General features: G+C 35.9%; 4 protein-coding genes across 11 annotated transcripts; 2 read left to right on the forward strand and 2 right to left on the reverse strand.

The window, feature by feature from the left end:
- The first annotated feature begins 10 nt into the window (after nucleotides 1–10).
- On the forward strand, nucleotides 11–3,393 carry ccdc117 (coiled-coil domain containing 117). 2 transcript variants are annotated; one of them, XM_039658475.2, is made up of 6 exons: nucleotides 11–157; nucleotides 667–891; nucleotides 992–1,042; nucleotides 1,124–1,384; nucleotides 1,543–1,689; nucleotides 2,574–3,393. In XM_039658475.2, exons 2-6 carry the CDS (start codon nucleotides 749–751, stop codon nucleotides 2,821–2,823), a joined length of 852 nt encoding a protein of 283 aa, XP_039514409.1. In that variant the 5' UTR covers nucleotides 11–157; nucleotides 667–748; the 3' UTR covers nucleotides 2,824–3,393. The 2 variants fall into 2 exon arrangements, with proteins under 2 accessions (XP_039514409.1, XP_039514410.1); XM_039658476.2 differs by having other exon boundaries at nucleotides 27–157; nucleotides 728–891.
- Nucleotides 2,999–14,700, reverse strand: LOC120469466 (uncharacterized). 4 transcript variants are annotated; one of them, XM_089130370.1, is made up of 28 exons: nucleotides 14,328–14,700; nucleotides 13,756–13,810; nucleotides 13,565–13,671; nucleotides 13,410–13,470; nucleotides 13,223–13,324; nucleotides 12,700–12,948; nucleotides 12,375–12,470; nucleotides 12,178–12,285; nucleotides 12,009–12,062; nucleotides 11,755–11,824; nucleotides 11,230–11,371; nucleotides 10,993–11,085; nucleotides 10,791–10,903; nucleotides 10,386–10,434; nucleotides 10,000–10,122; nucleotides 9,672–9,797; nucleotides 9,382–9,570; nucleotides 8,704–8,766; nucleotides 8,517–8,612; nucleotides 8,328–8,429; nucleotides 8,000–8,182; nucleotides 7,028–7,260; nucleotides 6,159–6,285; nucleotides 6,003–6,086; nucleotides 5,652–5,857; nucleotides 5,116–5,191; nucleotides 4,511–4,726; nucleotides 2,999–4,237 (listed from the first exon to the last, which is right to left on the reverse strand). In XM_089130370.1, exons 2-28 carry the CDS (start codon nucleotides 13,802–13,804, stop codon nucleotides 4,172–4,174), a joined length of 3,183 nt encoding a protein of 1,060 aa, XP_088986496.1. In that variant the 5' UTR covers nucleotides 13,805–13,810; nucleotides 14,328–14,700; the 3' UTR covers nucleotides 2,999–4,171. The 4 variants fall into 4 exon arrangements, with proteins under 4 accessions (XP_088986496.1, XP_039514405.1, XP_039514407.1 ...); XM_039658471.2 differs by having other exon boundaries at nucleotides 10,362–10,434; XM_039658473.2 differs by lacking the exon at nucleotides 10,000–10,122.
- On the forward strand, nucleotides 14,656–18,254 carry rnf181 (ring finger protein 181). 4 transcript variants are annotated; one of them, XM_039658480.2, is made up of 7 exons: nucleotides 14,688–14,776; nucleotides 15,255–15,296; nucleotides 15,379–15,476; nucleotides 16,146–16,279; nucleotides 16,488–16,603; nucleotides 17,135–17,209; nucleotides 17,535–18,254. In XM_039658480.2, exons 3-7 carry the CDS (start codon nucleotides 15,391–15,393, stop codon nucleotides 17,592–17,594), a joined length of 471 nt encoding a protein of 156 aa, XP_039514414.1. In that variant the 5' UTR covers nucleotides 14,688–14,776; nucleotides 15,255–15,296; nucleotides 15,379–15,390; the 3' UTR covers nucleotides 17,595–18,254. The 4 variants fall into 4 exon arrangements, with proteins under 4 accessions (XP_039514411.1, XP_039514414.1, XP_088986498.1 ...); XM_039658477.2 differs by lacking the exon at nucleotides 15,255–15,296 and having other exon boundaries at nucleotides 14,656–14,776; XM_089130372.1 differs by lacking the exon at nucleotides 15,255–15,296 and having other exon boundaries at nucleotides 14,706–14,736.
- A 1,050-nt stretch (nucleotides 18,255–19,304) lies between these two features.
- On the reverse strand, nucleotides 19,305–27,496 carry tmem150aa (transmembrane protein 150Aa). The gene is made up of 8 exons (XM_039658474.2): nucleotides 27,367–27,496; nucleotides 25,541–25,786; nucleotides 25,365–25,412; nucleotides 25,197–25,283; nucleotides 25,037–25,104; nucleotides 23,486–23,613; nucleotides 22,741–22,918; nucleotides 19,305–21,136 (listed from the first exon to the last, which is right to left on the reverse strand). Exons 2-8 carry the CDS (start codon nucleotides 25,603–25,605, stop codon nucleotides 20,838–20,840), a joined length of 873 nt encoding a protein of 290 aa, XP_039514408.1. The 5' UTR covers nucleotides 25,606–25,786; nucleotides 27,367–27,496; the 3' UTR covers nucleotides 19,305–20,837.
- Nucleotides 27,497–27,924: the final 428 nt, after the last annotated feature.

The following is a 27,924-nucleotide window of genomic DNA, read 5'->3' on the forward strand; positions in this document are numbered from 1 at the left end:
TACAAGTTCCATGCACCCTCGCTTACACACTGTTCCAGAAAAGCCAAAAGCCTCGTAAATCTAGGCTTTCACAACTTCTCATGCAAACTGTCTTTAGAATTTTTTAAATGTATATTCCAAACAAAACTTGTTTTCCGCTTTTGTGAGCCCGTAAAAGGTAAGTCTTTGTGTTCCTAATGAAAGAGTGAACGAGGTGTTGTTGTGTATGTTGTGGGGCGTATGTCTAGACTAGAGGATGTTTCAAGCTGCAGTCAGCGAGCAATTCAAGTTATTATCCAGAATACCACCAAAATTTCATCATTGTGAATTATTTGAGATAAAAATACAGATAAAACTGAAGTAAATATTTAATAATACAGAGCATAAAAGACGTATGGCCTACGGTGTGAAGGAAGACAACATTTACTAAGTTAGTAACCAGAGTTAGCTCACTAACTGTAAATGTGTTTCCCCCTAATTAAAACAATGGGCATTAATTATTCAATTAGGTCAGCAGTGCACTTTCCATATAAATATTTATGTATATGTGTTGTGTATAAATGTTTTTAAAGGTAAATGTAAAGGTAAAAGCCTTGAGTTTGCATCCTGTACCCATAGTAAAACTCATACCATGTATAAAACCTGCACCATCTGCAGAACCAGTTATTCATTTTTTCTGTTTTCCAGACTCTTCATCTTCTATCCACACTGCTTGACTGCAGTTGTCATTTAATTCTAATGTCTTCAGCTTGTTTTCACCTGGAGACTGATGCAGAGCACCAGGTCAGGAAGCAGCCAGCTGGAGTTCAAAATGTTTCCCCCTCATGCACACTTCAGTAACCCCGATTTGGTCACAATTAGTGGGCCAACCAGAGGCTTGCATCATCTAACTGGTGTATCAATGCCAAATACGTAAGTATTAAGTGTCTTGTTGTCCTGTTGTGCAGTTCTTGTTTAAGCAATCAAATGAAGACAGATTGCTGATATTATTTGTCTGCATGTTTAAACTTAGAAGCTGGGAAAGAAGATGCATGAGGAAACAGAGGAGAAGGACAGATGATGAGTGAGTACTTTTTTTTTTTTTTTACACATAAATCTTCCTAATATGTGGTGGTGGACTTTTCATGATCTTTTTTCTCTACAGAAGCTGCAGCCCCAAACGGCGAAAACTGATGGGTGCAGCTGAGTATCCAAGTCCTAAAGCAAGCCACAGATGGTCTGCAGACTCTACCACCTCTTCCTCTTCATCTGAGACCAGCATGGTTCAACTGCACACTAGACCCAGGACAAATGACATGGGTCTGTCCTTCACAGTCGCTCCCTCTCCACTATCCAGAGTACCCACAGAAGGCTCAGGCATGGAGGTAGAGGCCGCTCAGAGGAGACTGCAGGAGATCGAAGAGAGGTGAGATCAAAATAAAATAGGTTATTAGCTTGATTTCAAACTGTACATGTGCATTCTGTATCTCTGCTTGTGTTTACAGTCATTGACCAGAAATTGGATGCATGAAGGTTTAAAGTACTACTTTTCGAGGGCTTGCTGATATATTGTATGTGTTACAGGATAACTTTGGAAGATGATAGCGATGAAGAAGAGCTGGATGTAGAACCGGGTCAGCGCAGGCCAGTGCTGGTGATGTCCGACAGTTTAAGGGAAGGGCTGCAGCGTGGCATTGATGACATTCTACCCCATATGGTAGCACAGTCAGTGTGGGTATTTTTTTTTTTTTTTTTTTTTAGGTTTCTAAGGCTGGTTTTCCCCCCTGCTTTTTCATTTATACAGCAGATTTCAGTCATCCAAGCAAAATCCTTTACTTTACATAATCTTTATATATATATATATATATATATATATATATATATATATAAAGAAGAAGAAATTAATACTTTTATTTCGTAAGGATGCGTAAGTATTTTGGCTGTTTTCAACATTGATAATAATAACAAATGTTTCTTGAGCAAATTAGCATGTTAGAGAATGATTTCAGAAGGATCATGTGATATCAACACTAAAACTTCTGTTTTGCCATCACATGAATAAATTATATTTTAAAATATATATTCTAAAATATAAAAACAGGTATTTCAAAATACTACAGGTTTTGAGTCTTCTTTTAAAAGTGTGTAAAGTAAATTCAAATATTAAAAAACATCTAATGTATAAAAAAGGATACATTTTTGGTCTACTGAACACTTCTCACACAAATATCTTTTAACCCATCTAAATAACCCAGCAAGCAATAGGAATCATTTCACCGTCTCATTTAACTGTAGACCTGATAAATTCCGGCTGTGAGTAACCCACTACTAGCCAAAATAACCTTGAATTTGGTTACGTCGTTTTTGCCAAAATACCTTGCAACATGTAAGCAAAATCAACAGTGATTACAAGGTGTTTGGTTATGTTTCTTTTATGACTATTTTGCCTTTTTTTAGCCTAGGCATCAGGGCTGTGTCTGGATGGAAATTTGTATTAGAAATGTTTTCAAACCAGCAGTAGAACGTCAGTTTCTACCAACAGCACTGAGCTCATTGTACAGGAATCCAACACTTAGCACCATGCTTAGCATACTCTTCTTCACTCACCTCTGCAGGGGTCGCTCTTGTATGGAACTGGTGCTGTGGCGCCCCCCAGAGGACCCTCTCACACAGAGGCTAAAGGACTCTTTACAAAGACAGCAGCGCAAGCAGCTGGCAGTGAGCAGGCAGACTCCCAACCCTGTGCCATCTACCAGCAACCCCCCATCCCAGCCCCAGTTCACAGCAACCAATGAGCAGGCTTTCAGCCCCCTGTTCAACAGCCCTGCACTACTCAACTCTGGAGAGGAAGACATGGAGTTATAGAGGGAAATCCATGACTTTATGTGTGATATAAGCTTTGAACTTCATCAGTGCAAATGAGCAGTTAGCATGAGTGGCGGAGAGAGCTAGCAATTCACAATGCTCACATGTGATTTTTCTTGTGCCATGTACTATTTTTGTTTGTTTCAACATGGAGTTTTTTGTAGGTTGGACCATATTTGCACTAGATGAAATGAGAAGTATCCTATGTGAACGTGGTCAGTGATACATTTTTTTTTTCCTTCTGCAGTACAGTTGTTATTGTTTGCTGTCGATAGCTTTACTGGTTAACAATGCAAGACTATTTTAGTTTTGTCTTTATGCAGTTAGTATTATTGCATTATACTAGTATACTATATGCCAGATTTATTATTTTATTTTTAGCATACATCCAACTGGTCAAATACTCATTTGAATTGGTTCTTCATGGTGTCCATATTGTTTTTTCAAGATGCTTTTATGGAAAGTAATGATTGATGAATTTCATGTATGGAATGTGTGTGAGGAAGGATCACCATGTGCTTTTGAACTTGATATGTGGAGACAAAGATATAAAATGATACTTGGAAGAGATGAATGGGTATTCATTTTTAAATCAATCTATTGATTTCAGTCGATTATATTACCTGGCTCAGTTTATCTAGGTAAAGAACAAATACCACTTAATAGTCTGGCTGTAATACTTAAACACCAGTGAAATAAGTTGTAAATCAAATTTGCATTTAATTTAAACATTGGCCTAAATTGTTTAAATGATCAATTTTACCTTTTTCAGATTTTTACATTTTGGCAGATGTCAAAGTGTAAAATTCGTAAATATTGACCATACACTATGACAAAGGAAAACTTTTTTTCAATAAAATCTGTTTGGTATTATAATTCTCTGCTTGTGACATTTTATTTATGCAGAAAAAACATTCAAACAACATCATGAATCATCACCGATTTCAGGTATGTTGATCAATTACAATAATTAGTTCTTTTAAAACAGATCACAAAAAAAAAAACACAAGTGTGTTTACAATACACAAGTGTAAAAGTTATTTGAACTGTTATGGCCAGTTGTAAATTCTATAAGCTACATACAAAATATATTCATTATTTATTATAAACTCAAGCAGAATTCGAAGTCTGAGAATTCTGTTAATTTCATATCAAAGTTCATCATTTGATCTTTAACACGATTGAATTAAACATTCACCTACAATAAAGTGCCCCGTTCTGTCCATGCAGACCATGTTAATCACTTATGAGCTCCACAGAGGTGGTACTAAGTTATTTTCTTTTTCATGGTTTCCCTGTAAAATCACCTATTTAATGGACAAATTCTAGGAAAAGTTAATTGGAAATGTTAACTGGAAATGCTCTTTGCTGGTAAGAGATCCTCTGTCTTATAGCTTTCCTGGGCTGGAGCAATCTGCCAAGATAATGAGAAGCTTTGAAACATTCTTTCACATTCTTGAAAATGTATTGCACGTAATAATATAAAATGTTACTTCATACACAGTATTAAACAGTGAACTAATAACTAAAATGAAAAACAACTAATAAAAAAAAGACAAAGGCACATAAAATACCTAACATTTTTAATTGGTTAATTCAAAATCTAAATAGAAAATATAATAGTATATGGATAATACTAAAATACGACTGCAAAATACTTTAGTAATAAATAAATTAGTTGATGTACCGTGTCCAAATAAGAGCCGCCCAAGTCCCTGGGCTCCCTGTCCCACTTAACAGGGCAGTGGGTCTGCCTCTCTGCTTGAATCTGGCGGATGCGACTCTGGAGGTGCTGCAGGAGTTTATATGAGGTCAGGTCTTGGGTGACTCTGGAGTTTTGGAAGTCTGTGCCACCCTGAAGAGCAGAGGAGGCCAAATGGGATTCGTTGAAATCTCGGCATTGCTGCAGAGACAAAGAATCAGAGAGATGTACTTACTATGAGTTCTACAATAATTATAAGGAGTGAACATGCAAATGTCACTCCAAGTACATGTTTTTGGTTTGTATTTAATCAAAATAACACAAAGGAACTGTTGTTCCAGATATGAGTAATCAAGCTGATATTTATTCCGGCAGCATGATAGCAACATTGCTTTTTAATTATTAAAACTATAAATAAAAATAATTAAAAATAGCTTTTGTTAATTGTAAGAAAATGAAAATTAGAAATGCGAAGAAAAGTTAAAGAATTAAAATTACTAAAACTTATATAAAAATAAATTAAAGCTAAACTAATAAAAAAGTGAATTAAAAATATTAATAAATAATACTAAAACAATACTGGCATTTACCCCAGTCAGATGTCTCATTTCATTCTCCAGTCTCTCCAATCTCTTCTGCTGATCTGCTCTGGGCTTTGGAACTCTCCTGTTCAGGAAAGGTTATGGAAGAAAATCCAACAATTTGTCAAAGTTATTTTTGTACGAGTCATGGTAGAACCGATTGAATTTAGGCTTTTATTCACACATTAATCAACTCGCACATCATTTGTGGTAAACTGAAGCATGTTCACTTGACGTGCCTGAAACAATGAGGTTCATTCTAGTGTTACGCAGCACTAACCAATGTGGTTTGTTCTCATTTGTCAAGCAGGTTCAGTTGAGCTTCTGTTTATGTTTGCGGATTAATGTTTATATGTGAATAAAAGCCTTAATTCAATCCTTTCAAAAACCCGTTTTAATGTTTAGGCCCCCAAAATGCTGTCGTCGTGTAAATGAACGTTCAAACTGCATATGACTTTTTCAGTTTTTAGATGAAAACTGTGTGGTGTATGGAAATGGGCCTCAAGACAAAAACATTCAAGATCCACTTGACTCATATGACGCACCTGTCCTGCTCCGCGTTAAGCTCAAATTTGTGTGCGAGTCTTGTAGTGGTTTTGTCTTTCCACGGTCCCATGTTGTTCTGCGGCTGTCTGAGCTCATCATCTTTAGCCTGCAGCTGCCTGCGCATATGTACACACAGTCTGTCTGTATCATCGTTGTCCATGCGCAGCTGGGCTCGAGAAAGGCTGCTCATTTCCTCAATGTGCTCCTTAAGTTTACCCATCAATGAACAAAACGAGACATAAAGCAAGATTTTAATACATTAATAGCAATTTTGCTCAGTGTCAGTTTTACATTTAGATGCTTTTGAAGTTTTTCTTTTATAAATCGTACATGTGCGTGCGTCAGTATACCTGTATGAGTTTCTCTTTTAGAGCAGCCAGTGCTCGTTCTTTTTCCTCCATCAGCTGCTCTTTCTGCAGTTTTAGCTCTTGCACCTGAAACACATAAGCAGCGTCTGCTCAAAGCCGATGAGTTGATGTGTGTTTTGTTTGTAACTTTTCTTGTACCTTTTCTCGGGTGAGTTGCAGTGCAGCACGTCTCTGTGAGTTGAGCTCCATTTTTAGATCATTAATAAGCTGTTGAAGGGCCTTCGTGAGGGATTGCAGGTTCTGTAGAGTTTCACTTACTGTAGGACTGAACCGGAAAAATACACGTTTATAAAATACAATGCAGTGTCACTAACTATAAACTTAAAGGACTGGTCTGCATATTTGAAATACTATTAATAGATTTTTTATTACTATAAATAGATTTATGTTTGCATTCTTATTACTTTTATTATATTTTATTTAGGGCTGTGCAAAAGTTAATTGCGATTAATCGCATCCAAAATAAAAGTCTGTGTTTACATTATATATTTGTGTGTGCTGTATATAATTAATTTGTATATATAAATACCTATGCATGCATGTATATATTTAAGAATTATTTGCGCTGAAATTCTGTATATATTTATAAATACATAATCTATATTATATAAATATAAATATTTTATATATGAATAACACATTTTCTTAAATATATGCATGCATGTGTGTGTATTTATATATACAAAATAATTATATACAGCACACACAAATATATTATGTAAACACAGACTTTTATTTTGGATGCGATTAATCGCAATTAATTTTTGCACAGCCCTAATTTTATTGCTATTATTTATTTGTATGTGCATGTATTTTATTTTTAAATATATATACTGTATAATAGAATCAGGATATGGCATAGGCTTGATTTGAAATTGCATTTCCCACATCAGGACCAATACACAATGTGTGGGGCTGCTGAAGTCACCTTTTTAACACTCAACATGGCATATAATTGTGTGTGTATGAGCACCACAGGGTACTGTATATATTACAAGTGAGCGCACCTCCCTGACGAGAGCTTGTTTTCAATAGTCAGGCCATTGTGTTCAAGGAACTCCTGCAGGCAAACACACTCAGCGTGTATGTCCTGTGCCCAGCGTCTGCTTTTCTGCTCATGTCTGGCTGTTCTTCTCTGGTGTGTTTGGTCTTTCTCTGTGATGGCTGTCCTCAGCTCCAGAAGCTCCTTTTCAGAGCGCTGCAAAGTTTTCTTCAGACGTACTGCCTCCTTCTCTGCCTCCTGTAACAAGAAACCAGCAGAAAGAAAATGGCGGAGGACAGCTTTGATAAATTTGCACAAGTAACATTTAACTCTAAAATGAAAAGTAATTTTTGTAATTAATTTAAATCATCATGATTTAATGGCAAAATCAAATCAAAGTATCAAATACTAGCATGATGTAGATATACAAAGAAAACTATTTATATACTGTATATTTTGAGAGAATATTGAGAGTATATTATAGTATATATCTCTATCCCACAGTAATTCTGTGGGATTCACCCATTTATTATTCTATTTTTATTAGGGCTATGCAAAGATTAATCCAAAATAAAAGTTTGTGTTTACATAATATATGTGTGTGTCCTATGTATAATTATTTTGCATATATAAATACACACATGCATGTATATATTTAAGAAACTGTTATTCATAAATAAAATATTTATAATATATATATAGTATTTAAGTGCATATAATTCTTAAATATATACATGTATGCATATGTATTTATATATAAAAAAATAATTATACACAGGACACACATATATTATGTAAACACAACATTTTATTTTGATGCAATTAATCGCAATTCATTTTTACACAGCCCTAATTTTTATCCATACTATTTTATTATTATCCATTTATTTTTATATATTTATTCATATTATTACTATATATTTATCCATATGAATCTACTAAAATTTTGTATCTGTTTTAATAAACGTTTAAAAAGACGTCTTCTGATTCCACTCACTTTCTGAAGCTCAATCACTTTACTCTGTAAGACCAGTGCGTTCCTTCTCTCTTTCTCCACTTCTGCTCTCCATCTCTCCGCTGCCTCCTCTATTTGCTGCTCCAGAGTCCCACGCTGCTCTCTCAGAGCCTTCTCTCGCTGTTCCTCCCACTTCCTTTCCTCTCGCTTCACAGCCTTTTGAATCTATTAGTTCAGATGACAAGAGATGCACTGGTTCTTTTGAGGGAACAAGAATTTTAACAGCGGAGAACCACATTAAAGTTTTTTTTTGTTTTTTTTTGATAAATCTGTCATCAGCACTTGTAAAACAGGATAAAAGGGAGGAAACCTTTTCCTGAGTTTTTCTTCTGAGTTCCTCTGCTTGCCTAGTCATCTTCTCTTCATGCTGCTCTAGAGCCTCTTTTAGCCTCTTTACCTCCTCATCTTTCATCTGAAACAGAGAGAGAGAGAGTTGAATGTGTACGTAAGACTGAGACTGTGTTGTGAGATATGAAGGGCACAGGCTATGACATCTGACCTGGATACAGTTGTGTAAGGAGTCCAAGCTCTGTTTGTGGGTCTGAGCTTGTTCATTGAGAGCAGCTGATCTCAACTCATCCGCTTGCTGATGCACCTGGATTTACACATTCCAAACAAACATATTCAGGGCTTCACACTATGTCTGAATAATCTGAGGAAATCTCAGAGTGAATAAATCATCTTACCTTTTGAAGCTCCTCTTTGTGGCTTTTGGTTAACTGTAATGTCAGCTGCTCAATCTGTTGCTCCTGAGAAGGAATTGATTATCATATGTAATCACAGGATAACAATATACCCTCTACTGAAAAGACAAGCACATGTTGTTAAAAGTGGTTTATGCTGACTAGTTAATATTAATATTCATTAATATAAGGTTAATATTCATGCTTTCATTAACATAGTCTTTATATTTGATGTTAGATCATTCAATTCAAACATGATGTGAACGACTGATATACACAGTTGGTAAGCTTTTTAAAGTTTTTTAAGTAAAAATAAAAACAAAAATAGACAGTGAAATATTAGAAATGTAAAACAACTTTTGTATTTATTATTATATTTTAAAATGTAATTTATTCATGTGATGTAAAGACTGAATTTTCAGCAGCCATTACTCCAGTCTTTACATGATCCTTACAAGAAATCATAATTATTATCAATGTTGAAAACAGTTGTGCTGCTTTAATGTTTTTTTGTGGAAATCATTAATCATTTTCCAGTATTTTCTGATGAATAGAAAGTTAAAAAGAACAACATTTGACATAGAAAACTATTGTAACATTGTGAAAGCCTTAACTTTCACTTTTGATCAAAAATTTGAATGGTAATGTTTAAAAATATATGACTATATCTTTCCAACCTACCATATCCTTTTTTGTCCTGTTCTGTATTTCTCTCAGCTTTAAGCTGTGCTCCTCTCTCAATGAACAGAGCTCCAGAAGAAGGGCTTTCTTCGCTTCTTCGGCTCCCTGCAAAAGCAGCTCCTTCTGGGCAACAATTCGCTCCAGCGCTGCAAAACGCTTCACTTGCTGCTCTAGATCTTCCTGTGTGGACTGCACACATATTGAAATTGATAGAGTTTGCAATCTGTTTCTGCATCAGAAACTGAAAACATGGTTATTGTAGATTAAGAATAAGAAACACGAGTGAGAACCTCTTTTATTTGTTCTTTTTCTCTGATCATATCAGCCAGCTGCTTCTCCAGGTCACTGCATTTTTGGTGGAGAGTCCTGTAGTCCTCTTCCCTCTGCTCCAGCTCCTGGTTCACCTCATCCAGCCTCTGAGGGAGACAATGACAGGAAGATTAACTGAAGGCTGTGTGAATATTCACAACATATACATTTTGAGTATTTTGCTGAAAATACAAAATTTAGCAACACATTAATGCATTTTTTTATTTGGTCATTATGTTTCCTAAAGATTATGCCCACTCATTGTGTCCTTACATAAGCGTGTTAAAAAAGAGATGTGATCTACAGTACCTCCTGCATAGAGTCTAGTGTGTGTCTAAAACGCCTCTGTTCTGAGAACAGGTCAGATTTAGCATTATCCAGTAGTCTGTCCATCTCCTCCCTTTCCAGAACAGACACGCTGCGGCTTACACACTGACAGGGACAGACATCAAATCACACTGAATTTCAAGTAGCATATCTATAATATAAAAATTCAGCAAACTGACTAATTTGGAAAATAGGGCATATGTTATCTGGTTACATTCTACGTGGACGTGTGTTTATTTAATTATATAATTTAAAGTTACATTTAATCAGGAAAGAACCATGCGGATGTTTAATGAATTCCTAACTGAGCTGATGTGACTTTTTTGTTTCTTAACTAGATTGACTTGTTGCTCCTGTAGAACCCTGACCTCCTCCAAACATGAGTCCCTCTGGGCCTGCAGTCTGTGTAGCTCATACCTTCAAGACACACATACAGTGCTAGTAAGAAATAGTTGTTACATATAAATACTATAGACCATTTTGCAAGATGTAAACAACACTGGTCCAGAAACGCTTCCTGTTTCAGTTTGTAACTGTTTTCTTTATTTCACATGTAAAGAAAAATCTTAAAGATGTTTGTTTAACTTTTTGATTTAGTTTTATATGTTCTGTTGGTTGTATTTTATCCCAGCATTTATGTAGTGTTAAAAAAAACTGTAACAGGAAGTGCTTCTGGACCAGTTTTGTTTACATCTTGCAAAATGGTCTATATGGAATTTAAGAACAAAAGTGTCAATAAAAGCAAATGGGATTAAGGTGTGAGTAGACCATACGTGATGTTTTGGGCCTGTGCTCTGCTGTCCCTCACACTGATCTGTAGTGAGAGTTTCTCTCTCTTAGCTTCATCCATTTCCTCTCTCAGATTCTCCAGAGTATGAAGTGTAGCCTGTGGAAAAACATCACTTTTGGTTATGAATAAAGCTTATTAACATTTTTTGAGAATTCCAAAATGATGACATGTAAAAAAAATCATACTGTTTTTTGTTGTAGAAGCTCAGTAAGTGACATCCTCAACTCTTTAAGTTGATTTCCATCTATTCTGCTCTTGTCCCGAGCTCTTTCTGTGCTCTAAAAACAAAAATACAACAAGCCTGAGAAGAGTATCAACAAATTGTCTCCTTCATAGCTATTTGCAAAAATTAAAAACATAATTGCAGTTAACTCTATTGATTATTGCAGTAATTGTTCAGAAAATGCACTGAAGCCTCTCACAATGTGGGAGTCATTCCTTCTGCTCCGGCACAAACTCCTCCTCTTCCCTTTCTTGCCAGATGAATGTCTCCTGCTTCTGTAGTACAGCTTAGACACAGCACCTTCACTGCTTGTCTCCTCTACAGTTCTCTCATCATCAGAGCTACAACACACAGAGTAATAGTGAGGAATTGTCATTTTTATTAAATACATAAATAGTATAGTTCCATAAGTAGTAGACAAGAAGTAACCAAATCATCTCTCCCAGAGATGTCTGAATTAGAAATGTCTGCATACTGTTTCAAAAGAACAAATTGTGCTGTTCATTTGCAATTTTTACACATAAAGAAGATTTAAATGTAACTTTAGTGACTGGAAGGCACAAATATCTCCATATAAATAGTCCCATTGGGTTTTACTCACATCAGTTCACTAAGTGAGTGTCATATCATAAATTAAACACCACCACAAAACACATTATCCAAAAAGCTCTTCCTAAGATCGCCTAAATAATTGAACTGCATTTGTTAAAATGTTGAGAAGTACCTGAAGGACTGAATGTTGTTTTGGATGGTTTGTCCTGTACAGAATCCATTTTCTTTACTCAGATGTAAGGCTATAGTCACATGCATGCGAACAGACAAATCCAGTTATGTTAATATGTTATGGATTAATTACAATTCAAATTTCTAAATAATTTAAAATTTACATTTTTAAAAGATATCATAGATTTATTGATATATTTCATCACTGCACATCATAACAATGCAATAAAGTATCAATAAAGTAAGATAACATACCATATTTTGGATTATATTCCTGGTCAGAGTTAGCATATTTTGCAAAGTGTGTGACTGGGATAGATACAAAATGAAAAAGCATTATAGCACCAATTCAACTGCACATGCATTCAGCACACAAAAAGAACACATGACTTTTGACACACATAAGTTAATATGGTACCTGTACCTGTCCTGTTGCTGAGTGTAGACTTCAGGTGCTGTCGAACCTGTTCTGAGCACACTGTGTCCAGATCAGTGTCTATGGTGACTGAATCAAAACTCTGCAATGGCATTCCTGTCAGTGGAAAAAACAACTTATTTAAATGCAGATCACAAGGAAGATTCACAAAAAATCTTGAAAGAAACCGAACAGCACGGCTATACCTGCCATGTGTCTTATTGGTGTTCTGGCTGGATGCTGTGGTTGACTTTTCGATCGTTCCTCAGTGAGATCTGCAGTGTCACTGCTGGTAATGGGAGCTGGAGAAGAAATTAATACTTATATTCAATAATAATAATATATATAAGCTATATTATTAGATGTTATTTTGTGGGTTTTAGTGAAAATGGCCAGATGGAAAGAGCTGTCCCTAGCAACCAAGGAGGAACATCCAAATTATATAGATATATCTATACAGTATATAGTTGAAGTTATAATTATCAGTGCTGTTACATCATTTCCATCATTTTGAGTGTTCAGTTTGTGTACCTGAGGCCGGCAGAACCAGCATTTCCTCTCTGAAGCGTGTTGAGAAGTCCTCAGTGCAGACGCTGTCCATAGTGAATTCATCCTCCTCGTTTCCTATCCCTGCAGCCTCAGCACTTCTCCCAAGAAGCCTCTCCAGCCTCCAACGACACTGCTCTACCCTGGACACTGAGCTCAAGCTGTCATCGCCCTCAGGACACCACACATCTGGAACTGAGGCTCCAACCTTCATAATCTCCATTGTCTGATGTTCTATTTGGTTATATTTTTAAAAGGAAATTAAAATTATGGATTTTAACAAGACTTTTTACTGCTCTCTTTCTTCATATTGATATTTGTTTGTCTTATCATAAGCATGCACAAAATATTTGTCACTACAGAATTTGTTTTCAGAAAAAAAAATAGTAGCATATTGCATTCATAATATTCCTAATTGTGCTGCTTTGGACAATGACTTGTGAATGATTTTATTATATATTCTATATAATAATATATATTATTATATATTATAAATTTAGTTGGCTACCTGATGGAGTCCAGTCAGGGTTGGATGATGTTTTATCATTGGTTGGAGCACTGCTTCCCAAGCCTGTGTCTTTACTAACAGACTGACTCCGATCAAGGTAGCCTGAAATTTAGAGAGCATTAGGAAAAAATATATAAAATGTCATATATATATATATCTATATATATGTATGAAAAAAATGGTTTACCTGAGAACGGAAATTCATATCTTTTGGACTTCCCTCCATGCATTTGGCTTTGGCTGTGGATCTGCTGGTGGAGCACAAAATCAAGCCTGAATTTTACCATGTCAAAATGAATACACAATGGTTATCAATATTCTATCAAACTATAAGTGCTTGACCTGTAGATGACTCAGCTGTGCATCCATGGCGTCCAGTAGTACATCGCAGTGGTCATGGGACAATGCCACAGGTATGAGCCCATAAACATCAACCTCATCGTCCACATCTGAGAAGAAAAGAGATATACAGCATTTTCTACTACAGTAGTATTGAGTGTAAAAGTGTGAATAGTAATGTCAATAGTTCTGACCTGCAGAGAGCAGTTCATCAGTGTTTTCTCCAGATCCATCATTTTCCATGGTCTTCTAAAAAAGACAGAAAAAAATCACTTATGCATAAGATGTAAAACTAACATCTCTTTGGAATCCAGTGCATTTGAGCTACAATGGAGGCAGACAGTTTAAAATGGGGAGTTGTTAGTTATGTGGTTGCCTAAGAAACGCAACAGAAAGGGCCCCCAACAAACACTAGGGCCTCTTACATACAAAGAACCTCATAAAGTCTTATAAGAACCAAAATTCTACATATTTCACACTAGGATCATGCAAACCTGCGTATTTCATATGTTTAAGTACTGTATGTGATGATAAATAGCTAGGTTGATTCATGAGTCATGACGGTTGTATTTTAAACAGAAAAATGCACAATAACTTTTGCTGTCAGGGAAGAATACTGGAACATGCACATTTATGCATACGCAAATAGCTCTCACTGGATTAATTATTAGAAATTAAAGCAGATTTTGCTTTCTTTCAGAACTCCCATAAATATATTTACAATCGTTTGCTTTAAAAAAAGAAGAAGTTTTTTTTTTACACTTACGTCGACGTATTTCCACCCCTTGTTTTCTCTAGAAACTGGCTCGTACAGCAGAAATTGTTTGACATGAACACATCCATGCGCCTCAGTCTCATGGCAACCACACACACCCACTAACTAACTGCCTATCGGACTAGAACATGACATGAGAGATTTATTTTATGTATGTTTGCAATGCATAGCATTTTTTTATCAGATGAATACATGTATTGCTATGTTTTTAAATAAATGAAAACATGTATATAATTACCAGACAAATACATCGAATTCGTACATCTTAGTTAACATTCATAAAATGAAACAGCGTGGGGATTTTTCATAGACAGTAAAGGGATTTTTTAACCACAATCTGGCAACTCCCGTCATCTCGCAAATATCGCGAGAGTTGTTATCCGCGCTGACAGACAGTGCAGTAAGTGAAACAAGTTTCCATTCCTGATGATTACAAAACAGTAGGTCGAATTTAATTTATTATATCTTTTACACTTTTCAAACGAATAATGTTATTACTTACTTTATTAAAAACTTTTTGAGATTTAGTGATGCATGATAAATTAGATTTACTTTGAATTATTATGCTAACCAGCTAACAGAGTGTTGTTATAACGTTGCTACATTTGTCAGCAGTTTCAGCTTATCTTTAGAAACACTTCGATCTCTGAAATAATGAAATCCAATCAGTACTTTATGTCCACATAATTTGATGTCTCTTTGTCTGTCAGTCTGATGAGAGAGAGAGAGAGAGAGAAAAGCTATCTTACAATTTTCCATGGTTGTTTTCGCATAGTAAACCGTTTAAATGTAGCTTAAATGTTAAATATAATAAGATCATCGTAAAATAATTGTCATTACCAGAGATGGGTAACATTGCTTTTTTAAAATATTCAAATATATTGTAAGACTAGTTATATATTATTCTCCTCTGTCCAGTTCCTGAGCTACTGCTACTGGAACTAACGTTAGCAACCTCATGTAAGCTTCTGAACATCCTGAACCTTTAGGTAAGCACCGCCTCACCGGCGGTAAATGTCATTCAATAGTCTGTGTTCATCAGGTGACGCAGAAAATGGCCTCGTATTTTGATGAGCATGACTGTGAGCCCACGAACCCAGAAGAACAGTACCGACAGAACGCCCTACTGGAGCTGGCGAGGTAACTAACACGACAGACAGTGCCATCTGGAGGAGCTAAAAACATCAAAAAATATGGTTAGCTAACACGTTATAACCGTTCATTCCTAAACGGCTCGCCAATGGGCACAGTTTGTTTTAGATGTATATACATTACGTTCAAAAGTTTGCAGTCAGTAAGATAAGATTTTTTTTTAGCAACGATTCATTAAATTGAACAAAAGTGATAGTAAATAATTGTATAATGCTACAAAAGAATTCAAATTCATCAAAGGAAGGACCAAATGATTTTTTCCATAAAACTGTTTAAAACTTTGAAATATTTCTTGAGCAGCAGCAAATCATCATATTAGAATGATTTCTGAAGGATCATGTGACACTGAAGCTTTGCCATCACATAAATAAATAACATTTTAAAATATTTTAAAATACAAAACAGCTATTTTAAGTTTTTATACTGTCACAATATATGCAGTCTTGGTGTGTAAATGAACTTTCTAAAACATTTAATAAACGTACTGACCCCAAACTTTGAACGGTACCATAGGTAGGTACTAAATTGTGTAGCATTAGCATTAATAGTACTTAGCATTAAACTGTTAGCATTAAGCCAACCTTTATTGTTTTTGTCAGCTATGTGGATGAGAATGTAATGATAGCGCTAACCATTTTAAAATCTTTCCGGCTATAGGTCTCTAATGCAGGGTCTTGACATAGACTCAGGTTCATTTGATTTGTCAGATTGGGACCAGCGTCTCCCCCCTCCTGCAGCAAAAGCTGTGGTTCAAAGTCTCCCTGTGGTCATAATATCCCCTGAACAAGCAGGTAAAAGACTACTCATTCATAATCATGTTCAATCTTCACTTTAAAAGAATACATTATTGCACAAAGGAACATTAGTAGCTGGAAGTATATTGGTAATAACTGTAGATGGATGTTTCCTTGTGTCGTGGCTATTGATTAAATTCAAGGGTCTTAAATCCATGGTGTCATTCTTCTTGAACTTCCCTCAAGCTCTTTCTTCATATGACAGATAAAGGACTGAAGTGTCCGGTGTGTTTATTGGAGTTTGAGGAGGAAGAGACTGTGAGAGAGATGCCCTGTAAACATCTATTCCACACAGGATGCATCCTACCTTGGCTCAGTAAGGTATGTTTACTGGTTCAATCTGTATGATTCAGAAGTAAATACACTACCATTCAAAAGTTTGGGGCCAGAAAGTCATGAAAGTAAATTAGAAAAGAATATATATAAAAAATATAAATGTATATAAAAGAAATTATATATATATTTCAAATAAATTATTTAAATTATTTGAAACCTATATTATTTTAAAACGTTTATATTAATCAAATAATCCTAAACTTTCCACAAAAATATTAAGCAGCACAGCTGTTTTAAACATTTACAATGCTAAGAAATCCATATATTAGGATTATTTATGAAGGATCATGTGACACTGAATGCTAGAGTAATGGCTGCTGAAAATTCAGCTTGGCTTTGAATTACATTTTAAAACAGAAAACAGTTCGCTTAACTGTAACAATATTTCACAATATTACAGTAGTTTTGATCAAATAAATGCAGAGACTTTTTTTAAAAAGCATGAAAAAATATTATCGATCCCAAGCTTTTAAATTGTACATTGATAATGTTTAATGTTTCTACATAACATTACAGACCAATTCATGTCCCTTGTGTCGACTTGAACTACCCACTGACAATCCAGACTATGAAGAATTCAAAAAAGATAAGGTAAGACTGTCTGTGCCATATTTACTGGCATGACCTCGGTTTCCTGAGATGTTGCATTCATGCCATGTTACTTATGCTCAGTTTTGTTTTGTTTTTTGTGACTGGCTTATTCAGTCGAAAGATTGTGAGGAAATGATGCTCAGTGTGTGTTATGGGTTCCCACCAGATTTACATGCTTGAACTCCATTGGTTATTGCAACACCATGTTCCCTCATTTCAGGAAACTGAGGTTATGCCAGTAACCCGCGACTTTTTCTGTTCATGTGCAGTTAGTGCAGTATATCAAGAATATACCCAAGCAATTGGTGGGTTTTTGTTTTTACAGGAACGGAGAAGACAAAGAGAACACAGATTAGAGGATCTACATGGAGCCATGTACACATGACCTCAACATCTCAAAAACTTGATACAACTACAAATATATGAGTTCGACTTTCAGTTTGTTGGAAGCAAGTTTACTGCGCAGGGACCAGGCTTTGAAATGATTTTGTTTGCTTGTTCTTATATTTTATTGTTATCCCTTTTAAGGTTGATTTTGAATGGCTATGCACTGAAAACTGTTTGAAACTCTAATGTAGCCTTATAAACACATTTATGATTTTATTAAATATTTTAAAGCAGTTTTTTTATTATAATTTGAATTCGTTTGCTTCATGATCTCATATTCACTAATTTCGCTTCCTGAAGAGATTTCTTTCTGAATAAAAATCTAGCTGAATACATTTTTATTGTGCTGATAAAAAGCAATGAATGCCATGGTTAATGACAAAGGTAACTGTAGCTACAACTTGATCAGTGGACTTTATATTGTCCTCTTTCCAATCAGTAAATTAAAAACCCACTTTATGTAATACGGTAGAACTCTACCTCATGGAAAATGTGTGAATTTTAGCTGTGTTTATGTACAATTATGGTAATGACTCAACCTTGCTGAGACAGACTTGTAATGGCTGTTGTAAAATACTAATGTTGCAGCAGAAAAAAATCATATAAAGTCAAAAAGGTCTTTTCCTTATTTTTTAAATAAAAAGTGAGCTACTTTAAACATTGTGTGTATTATTAGTTCAAGTGTGTAGAAGAATTAATCTAGACAGAATTACAGATACACTTGTTTATTTTCCATCAGACATTTTGGTAATTATTCAATATAAATCTCTTGTCAAAGAAAATCATTGAAATGATACATAAATCTTACTTATTTACATAAGTAATTTTTCAAATAAAAATAATCTTTGCATTATTTTTATTTCGCTTGGAGTGTGATCCTCAAGTCTTTGTTCCGTTCTCCACAGATGCATTGTGTTGATAAAAAATACTTTGATTACATTGTTTAAAGGCATCAGAAAAATAACTTCTATCTAGAGAAATAAACAAGAAATAAACATCAACCAGAAACACATTTCCATCATTTTCATGTGAGGAAATTCACATAGTCCTTAGTTTTTAAAGTGTGGGATCCTCAATCCTATATATATATAGGCTCGTACAAACATTGTCTCACGATCACAGATACATCGCAAAAATTGGCAACAAAATTCAATGAAAACTTCCAACAATTTTCCCATGTGATTTTAAAGTATTTGACCAAGTCTAAGAAATGAAACGATTCTTACACATCCTTTTGCTCTTAGGTGACCTATAAATGACTAACCTATTATTCAGATAATATAATATGCGCACTATATGCATTGACAAGTATTGCATGTAATTTATGTAAAAAAAAAAGGAAATGAGAAATGACATCAACATTGACTTTTTAAGCTCATTTAAACATGCTTTATATTCCCCAAGATTTTATTCCCTATTGTTTTTGTTTAAATTACTTTTTGGTTTGAGTTTTGTATTGTGTAACGACCAAATAATAAATTGAGGAGAAAGCAATAAAAAAAAAACCTTTCAAAATTATATTTAATGGATGGTTTCAGTGTTGTACATTGCAGCCCTGTGAATCTTACCTTAGCATGCGAAGAGCGAGAAACAATATTTCAAATAGCTCTCCAATAATAGAGGAGTCAACAGAGATAAACATGTATGGCGCCTAGAGACCACCTCTAAATTTACAGTCTAATCATTGGCATGAAACTTGTCTGTCTCATTGAAGGGCAGCAAACAAACAGAAACTGTAACTGGCACATTTCTGTGTGAAATTTAAACGTTAAAGCACAATAAATCTGGAGTTACTTTAAAAACAATACAGACCATATGACTGACACTAATTGGAAACATCAACCAAATACGACAGTACTGTTAAGGCCACCATAACCACTCAACCCTCAGAAAGTTCAAACTTGGCTTCCTAGGTTCCAGCCTGGAGACCAGCCAATGTCATTGATATAATCACATCAAAATATGATAATATTGTAGTACTGTCATTTTCTCAGTGGTTATGTGTCCTAATACACACACAAAAAAACAAAACAAAAAAAACAATGAAAGTTAAATGAATCAAAGGCATATGGTACATATTTAGCTAAATAAAATGAATCCTTTGGCAACGGAGAAAAACAAAAACTTATGTGTGGATAACAAAATATCTCTTCACTAAAGTTTGATTAGTTATGTCAGTGTGGATCACAAAACTACGCAAAACAATCAGCAAAGATATGTAAGCAAAACCACAATGTAAAACTCTGAATGGATGAGGCATTTTTGGAGTGGTTTTCATGACCCTTGACATTGACAGAGAAAAAAATATATAAAGAAATATTATTTTAAAAATATATATACTGTATATATAAACCGTACAGTCAATGCGAATATACTTATTCTACAACTTCTCAACTAATCAGGAAGGCAAGGTTAGAGCTGGTGACATCTTACATCACTTACTCCTGCTCGAAATGAAAAACAAAAACCCATCTCCTAAGAGAATAAGGCGGACAAAAGCGACCCAGCACGACAAAACATTTATCCTGCCCACTGCATCATTAAAAAGGCCACAATTACAAAAATGGGTGAATAGGACTTCATTCAACAAATTAGATTAGAATTGAAATGTATTTTTCAACTAATTCCAAATGGCTATAGTTCGGTCCATACCTTAGACATTCACGATTTCAAAAAAGATAACAATACTCGGTTCCTGATAGTCTGCAATCCCAAATAAAAGTGAAAAGAACTTAAAACCACAAGTTCATTTGTTGTGTTGCGTGCAAATCATCCATTTACAACAGTAAGGGTGGGCAAACGGAAGCAAGCTCTAAAAGAAATAACCCTGAAACATTTGTGCAAGTACAGTAAAAATTGACCCCATCACCCAGTGGAACAGTTCAAGCGACAGCAAAGTAACATGGCAAACCATAGGATCTGTGCTTACAATAACCTTAAACCTTAAAGTGGAACTAAAATCTGTCTATATCTTTAGAAAAAATCAATCTGTCCTTCTCATCCACAAACAACCCAACAGAAGCTTCTCGCAAGGCAAAAAACAGGATGACAAAACTCAAATTTGAAATGGTAACCCACAACAGTCACACATGTAAACCCGATCAACTCTTAACCTGCCTCGACTCAGACTGGACGGTTCCTCTGTATCACTTTAATCTCGGCCCAAGCGTGGTCTTTAATGTAGAGAGCACCGTCGTGAGGCATCCCATCAGCCAGTATGTGACTGCGTGTTCCGATGCGTTTAAAGCATTGCGATGTTCTCGTGAGTGCAGTTCAGATGAGTGGATGTGCTGCTTCCTCCTGGAGATTTCAAACCCTTGCTGCTTCCCAGGGCGCCTGTTTGGATGTCGTCTCCGATCATGACACCAGGCCCGTGCGAGAGGTTCCGCTGGAGGCCGGCCAACATGGTCTCGGTTGTGACCGTGCCGAACTCGTAGGTGAAAGTCCCGTAGAACACGAGGATGATTACAGTGAAGACCCACTCACAAATGGCCGCTGCATGTTGTAAAACAAAGCTCTCGTGGATGAAGAATATTCCACCTGAAAGGGACCATCAAGGATTCAAACTGTTTCAAAAATGGAAGCTAATATTTGTGCAGCTGGTCTCGATGGAATTCACTTTAGTGTGGAAAGCCATGGATCATTTATGGAGACCCTGGTTAATTAACTTAGCAGCTCTCAGTTACATTACCCAACAACCATTTAGCCCCCCCTTTTCCTCCGGTTGGGGGAAAAAAAACTATTAATAAATCATTGAAGAACAAACTAGCAATAAAGCCGGTAGACTCCAGCTGGGATTATCCGTCTCCATGCCGACATTTACACTGAAGCAATTAGATTACACCTCCACTATAACATGAGTCAGGGGCTTCGTGATCATGAGCAGAACCTCAGCAGGAGGACAAACAGCTCTCCTTGCCCTGATTGCGGTGCAAATTATTTAAAACAACTGACGCTAAATGCTATAGTTCAAAAATGGCATTCCCGTCTCCCTCATGTTGTTGCATTATTTGAAGAACACAAAACAAGTATTTTTTCTTTTTCATACAATTAGTGAATGAGAATCTTGCAAACTATAATTGTATCATAAAACTAGTTCATAAAAACTTGTGCACTATACTGCAAAACTTCTGAAGCTATAATACCTCTGGGTGAGGAACAAGACACAATTAAAGTCGTAATGATATGAAAGTAGCGATAGATATTTTCTTCTGTATTATTACAATTATTGAAAAAAAAAAGAGTAGGGCGGAGTTTTGGTTCTATCTGCTTGTTAATTGGAGGGAGGCAGATATGAATGCAAGATTGCGATTGTATGAAAGGGGCGGAGTTTAAGCAGACTGAATGACTGAAAAAGTCTGGCATACTTGACAAGAGGGAAGTCTATCATTTCACCTGAAGATCGAGTTCATAAAACTAAACTTTTCACTCATTTGTTCCTCAAGTTCAACTCACTGACTCGGATGACTTCACTGACAGAGGTAAATAGCTCTACAGAGGAAAATATTGTCAGTACATAACTCCATTTATGTCTGTTCTGACTCAAGAATACTTGAAACATATTGCACAAATCATATATAGAGCACTTTTATGATAGCTTTATGATGCCTTTGTGTCTTTTTTGAAGTTTAGAGGGATAGTTCACCCAAAAAAGAAAATTCTGTCATCATGTACTACTCACCAAACATTTCCTTCTTTATTCTGCAGGACACAAAAGATGTTTTGAAGAATGTTGGTACCCAAACAGTTTTGGTTACCACTGAATAACCCCCAAAATAAACAAACATCAAAATATCATCTTTTATGTTCCGCAGAAGAAAGTAAGTCATAGAGATAAAGAACGACATGAGGGTGAGTAAATGACAGAATTTACATTCTTTGGTGAACGATCCCTTTAAAAGCCAACTATCCTCAAAAAGCACTCATTGCATGGAATAGAGCAACAAGTAAAAATCCTTAGAAGCATGCCAGTAATTCAGGTTTGGAATGAAATGAGAATGAAGAAATGACAACAGCTCTCAAAATAAAACAAATAATACGGTCTAAATAAACAAGACAAACAAGTTAAAGCAATCCATCTCAAAACAAATTATGAACACACACTTATTCATCATTTTCCAGTCACACTCAACAAGGAAGGATACTAAGAACCAGTGTGATGAGAGCACCGGTAGCCAGTGCTACACGAACGTGAGCCATCCAGTAGTCCAGAGAGGTGACAGCCACCCGGTAGGTCAGCAAACATTGCAAACACACGAACAGAATGCCTGCTGGGAAGGCCGCACCTGCACCTACATAATGAAGTGTTTTTGCATGGTCCACCTAGTAGAAAGGCAGTGCAGTGTTATTCAAATAATAATCAAAGTATTGGAAATGAAAGACCAGGACATTGAAACACACTTGTGTGACATCTACTGTAACTTGGTGGACAGAAAAAACATTGACATATATGTCTTTCTGCAACAAGAAACTTGCCAATTGCACACTCAGCATATAGATGGAAGTGCTGTTAAAGATGAGGGACTGAAATGCCCTCTAAAATCCATTTTGAAGAATGCAACTGGTGCATGCATGGATCAATACTAATCACTTTGAGAGCATAAGCCTCTCTGAAACACTCTGATGCTGATCAATGCATCAGTCTGACAGTGAATGTACGGCCCACGAAAAGACTAAAGGTGAAGAGTCAGCCCTTAATATCTTCTCATAAAGCACTAACAGAAGAACAAATCACCATACCATTTTTGGTATGTGAATGGTGACTGGGGCATGACAATAAAGTCATGGTTTAATAATGTTCTACTATCAGTTTGCTATGAGATAAATGTGTCAGACAATCAGACAATGATCCTTCACCAAAGAGTGTTTAAGCAGGATTGTGTGACTGACCTGGAAGTTGCCCACCATGACTAGTCCTACAGCATTAGTACATCCAGACACAAGTCCGCTGGTGTTGAGCCAGCAATGGTTCCGGTGCTCGATGATCTGAGCGTACCGCAGCAAACACACCAACACCACTTCAATACAAAGAAAGTAGAAATACTCAGATCCCTTCACATTTTATTTTGTTTATATTTCTACCATAGTATAGAGCACAGTTTTCCTTCCTTTGCTTTGCCAATATTTTCAGTATATATTTTTTATACTATTAGGATATTAAAAACCTCATCGCATTACCTCATAGCAACTACGAACAAATGATGCAAAAACTTAACTGATAGTACACTACTTTTATTCAGCAGTGATACCAACCTTACACTGATCTAACGAAGCCGTATTTGTAATGTTACAAAATATTTCTTTTTAAAATTAAATTATCATAATCAAATTATGGTTTCCACAGAAATTAAGCAGCAGAGCTGTTTTCAACATTGATAATAATAAGAAATGTTTCTTAAACACCAAACAAACATATAAGAATGATTTCTTGAAGGATCACGTTTTGACTGTAGAAAAGACACGTTGAAGACTGTTTAAAAATCAACAAAAACAGAAAACAGTTATTTTCATCATAATTTAGTTTTTACTGATTTTTTTTTTCAAATAAACACAGCATTGTAGAGATATCCTTCACAAAACATAAAAAATCTTCATAACCCCAAACTCCAAAACAGTAGTGTATGTTAGAAACCTGAAGTGCGTGCTATATATTTAAAATTATTGTTACTTTATTTGATATTTTGTTATATAATACTAAAGTCATTTATAGGAGTGTACAGTGTAGCCTAAGTCTTACAAAGTTCTCAATGCTTCGCTTTGCATGTATGGACCCTCATTATGTTACTGTGTTAGTGTGGGGCTATTTTGAGACTTGTTAGTGGTATTACTATTAACTAGCAATTTATATTTACTTATTATATGCCCCCATATACTAGCGTTATACGCTAAACGGTTTTAGAGATAAAACTCTTTACATTCGATTATCATGAAAACAAATCTCAGAGAACGGTCGACTAGGTGCCAATGTGTTATTAGACCGACGGTTCATTTTGCGCCGGAGTATCCAAACACTTTAGCTGTACTTGCCCACACAATTCTTATGGTTTTTAACTTCTATTTAGAAAGGTGTTGATATCTTACGTGTTATAGTGTGTTGTGTAAAAGTGTGTAATAACACACCCGATTTCATTTCAGAAGAACACAAATAGAAGCAGATGACAGCCAACCTTCAACAAGATGAGGACAATCAAACCCCAAATCATATCAACATATCAATAAACCACTTAATAAACCGACACAGGAAAACATTCATTAGTTAAGACGCAATAAGTAGCGTGTCCTCTCATGCAGGTATCTGTCTTTGCGGCACCTCTGCCACTGGGACTCAAAAAGCATAAAATGCAAGGGTGCTGAATGCTTCCATTCATGCTTTGTTCTCTTTTATTCGATATGTCACTGCTGGAGTAGAATGTGTGAAATTATAAGAACAAGCGGTCTTACCCATAAAAGCTCCCACATTGCCAATGAGACTGAACAGGCAGCTCTCGGGAGGGAAAGATCCACATTTACTGAATCAAAGTGAAGACAAAGGCATTGTAAGATTACACCGGAAATAAACGCAGACTCGAAATAAAGAGGACGAGCTCAAAATAAAGACTACCTGATGAGGGGGATGTCTTGAATGGTGCAGCATGTTTTCTGGAAGCCCGGCTTGGCTGTTTCCTCTGTGCATGTCACATTGTACGACCTTTAAAATAAAAGCATTGATGATCAAATGACATGAACATCAAATCCTCTAAATAAACTGACCGAACTAAGCCCAACTTACCAGTTTTCGACAGGGCAAACATGGTGGTTCATTACAGCCATAGCATATCTGAGGACAGAGTAAAACGCCACTATATTATTATAGCATATGTTTGCTCTGATGTCAACTTTTAGAAACTATTTGATGTCACAAACAATAACGAACAGCTTTTAAGGGTGACATCACATTAAACTCACACTATCCAAATCCCAGTGATAGAGAAGGCAGCCAGGCTGACAGGCAGAATGATCCAGGCAGTCATTGGTCTGACGGTGAGGCCAGTCTGTCCCAAGCATGAGGGGGAGGAACACAGTGGACTGGAGGGGTGAGACAAGGGGGGGATGACAAGGGGGCACTGACATGCAAGGACACACAGGGAGGGGACATGAGAGGAGGAGAGGGATGCCACGCTTGCCCCTTCTTTCCGGCTGCCAAATCCAGGCCTGTAGCAGTGTTTTTGGAAACAAAGCAGGTAAATATAAGAGAGTGACTTACATCAAATGATCAATTCGTTCATTAAAATAAACACCTTGACAGGCAACTTGACAGAAGCCATGACAGAATTCGCAATTCGTTTCACTTCTATAACGCGACATTTTGCAGAGCGAGACTATAGGTTCACATCTGCTGCAAATAACAATTTAATTATGTATGTGTAGCATTAGATCATTAACAATAAGACCAGGAATGCACATTAAAGTTGTGATGAAATTAAGTAGTCACAGATCTTTTATTGACAAATAATCAAAAAGTAAAGACATAAAAATAACGCAGAGCAGTCCTGGTTCTATCTGGTTGTTAATTGGAAGGATGGCAGATCTGATTGAGAGCTTGCAGTGGATTTTAAGAAAGAGGCGAGGTTAAGCAGACTAAATGAGTGGAGAAGTCCAGCATATGTCACCAGAGAGGTGTCTGTCGTTTCACTGGAAAATTCTTGGGTTATGACAGTTTGTTTTTTTAAAATTACAAGGTCAAATTAAAAAAGGAAAATCATTGTAATCATTCACAATAAGATTAATAGGTTGCATTAGAAAATAGGGAGAATTTCCATTTCACCCTGACATGCTGACAATCGAGTTTGATATCATGTTTACTTTAACTAGAGTAGCCAAGAAAATGTTCATGCACAAATGGTAATGTCAAACTCAGCTTTTTAGAGATTAATTCCACTTGCCCTTTTGGCCCATTGATTTTGTAACAAAAAGCACTTCTAGTTCAGTCATATCATGCAGTCGGAGTGTCTATGCTACAGTGAACTATAAAAACTTAAGCTGTACTGGAATTCTGCACATGACTGCCACATGATGCTGCCTTAAAACTGGCTGGAAAGCAATACTGATAAGTGGTACACCACAAATGAGCTTTGGTATCATGACTACTACAATGCTGCCTAGACAGTCGGCCTACAAGGTTTTCAAGCATAATGTGTAATCAGAAAATCTAAACCTTACCTTTGAATATAGATTACAAGCATCAGCACAAAAGACTGTTACTGATGTTGACATCAACAACTCAGGTGGTGGTGAATATCCGGATGACTTCATGTCACTCATTTGCATTACAACTAAAGTGTCATCCAGGCGACCTTAATTGATCTCACAGTATCTTTTGAACAATCAAACATAGTTTGCATATTTTCTAGTTCGTTCGAAATATGAACTAGCTAACTGACTGACTGTCTCGGGTAGCAATTCCGTGTTTACTAGCAATGAAGCTAACACTAGTTTTTTTTCGAAACCGATTGAGCTGCCTTCTTCAGACAGCATTTTGGGAAAACATTTGAACGCGGCAGAGATTTTCCCAAAATGCTGTCTAGGTAACGTTAAGTTATGCAGCTCACTCGGTTTTGAGACAGCCATAGAGTCCACCAAATCCTTGAAATGATTGCTGGCGCCTGAGAAGCAAATTCCTTACTGCTTGTATAACGTTAAGTGAGTTCAAGAGATTATTCAGAGTTCTTCTGGAAATATCCGTAAATGTTTACGTTTAACAACAAGCAAATAATACATTCATAATTACATACCTCAAGTCCTGCAACTCCCTGCTTCCAACCTGACTCAACCGTGGTTGTTGCTTTAAGATAAGGCACTGTTACTAACCCTGTTCCTCGCGCCTCACTGTAATTGTAGTTATTTGTCGATTGGATAAGAATGCGTTACAAGGTGTCGCAATTTTCAGATGACTACTTTACCCACAATGCCAATGTACGGCGAAGGAGGGGCTAAAAAAACGTATAGACTGATAAAAATGGCAAAAGGTAATATGGTAATACAGCGACGTTCAAAGGTACAACCATAGACAGGGTTCATATATATATATATATATATATATATATATATATATATATATATATATATATATATATATATATATATATATATATATATATATATATATTATTGTATGTATTTTATTTAACTAAGTACATTAAATTAATTAACATTACATTAAATAATACTTTATATGCAGTGATTCTTAGAGAAGCCACCAATAAAGTGTATAGGCATTGTTTATTACATGTATATTACACTGTCTGTATTTAGCTGTCCCCATGACTAAAATATCATTGTATCATCAGATA

This window comes from Pimephales promelas, chromosome 4, assembly GCF_988280905.1.
Source record: "Pimephales promelas chromosome 4, fPimPro1.hap1.1, whole genome shotgun sequence".
Taxonomy (NCBI): Eukaryota; Metazoa; Chordata; class Actinopteri; order Cypriniformes; family Leuciscidae; genus Pimephales; species Pimephales promelas.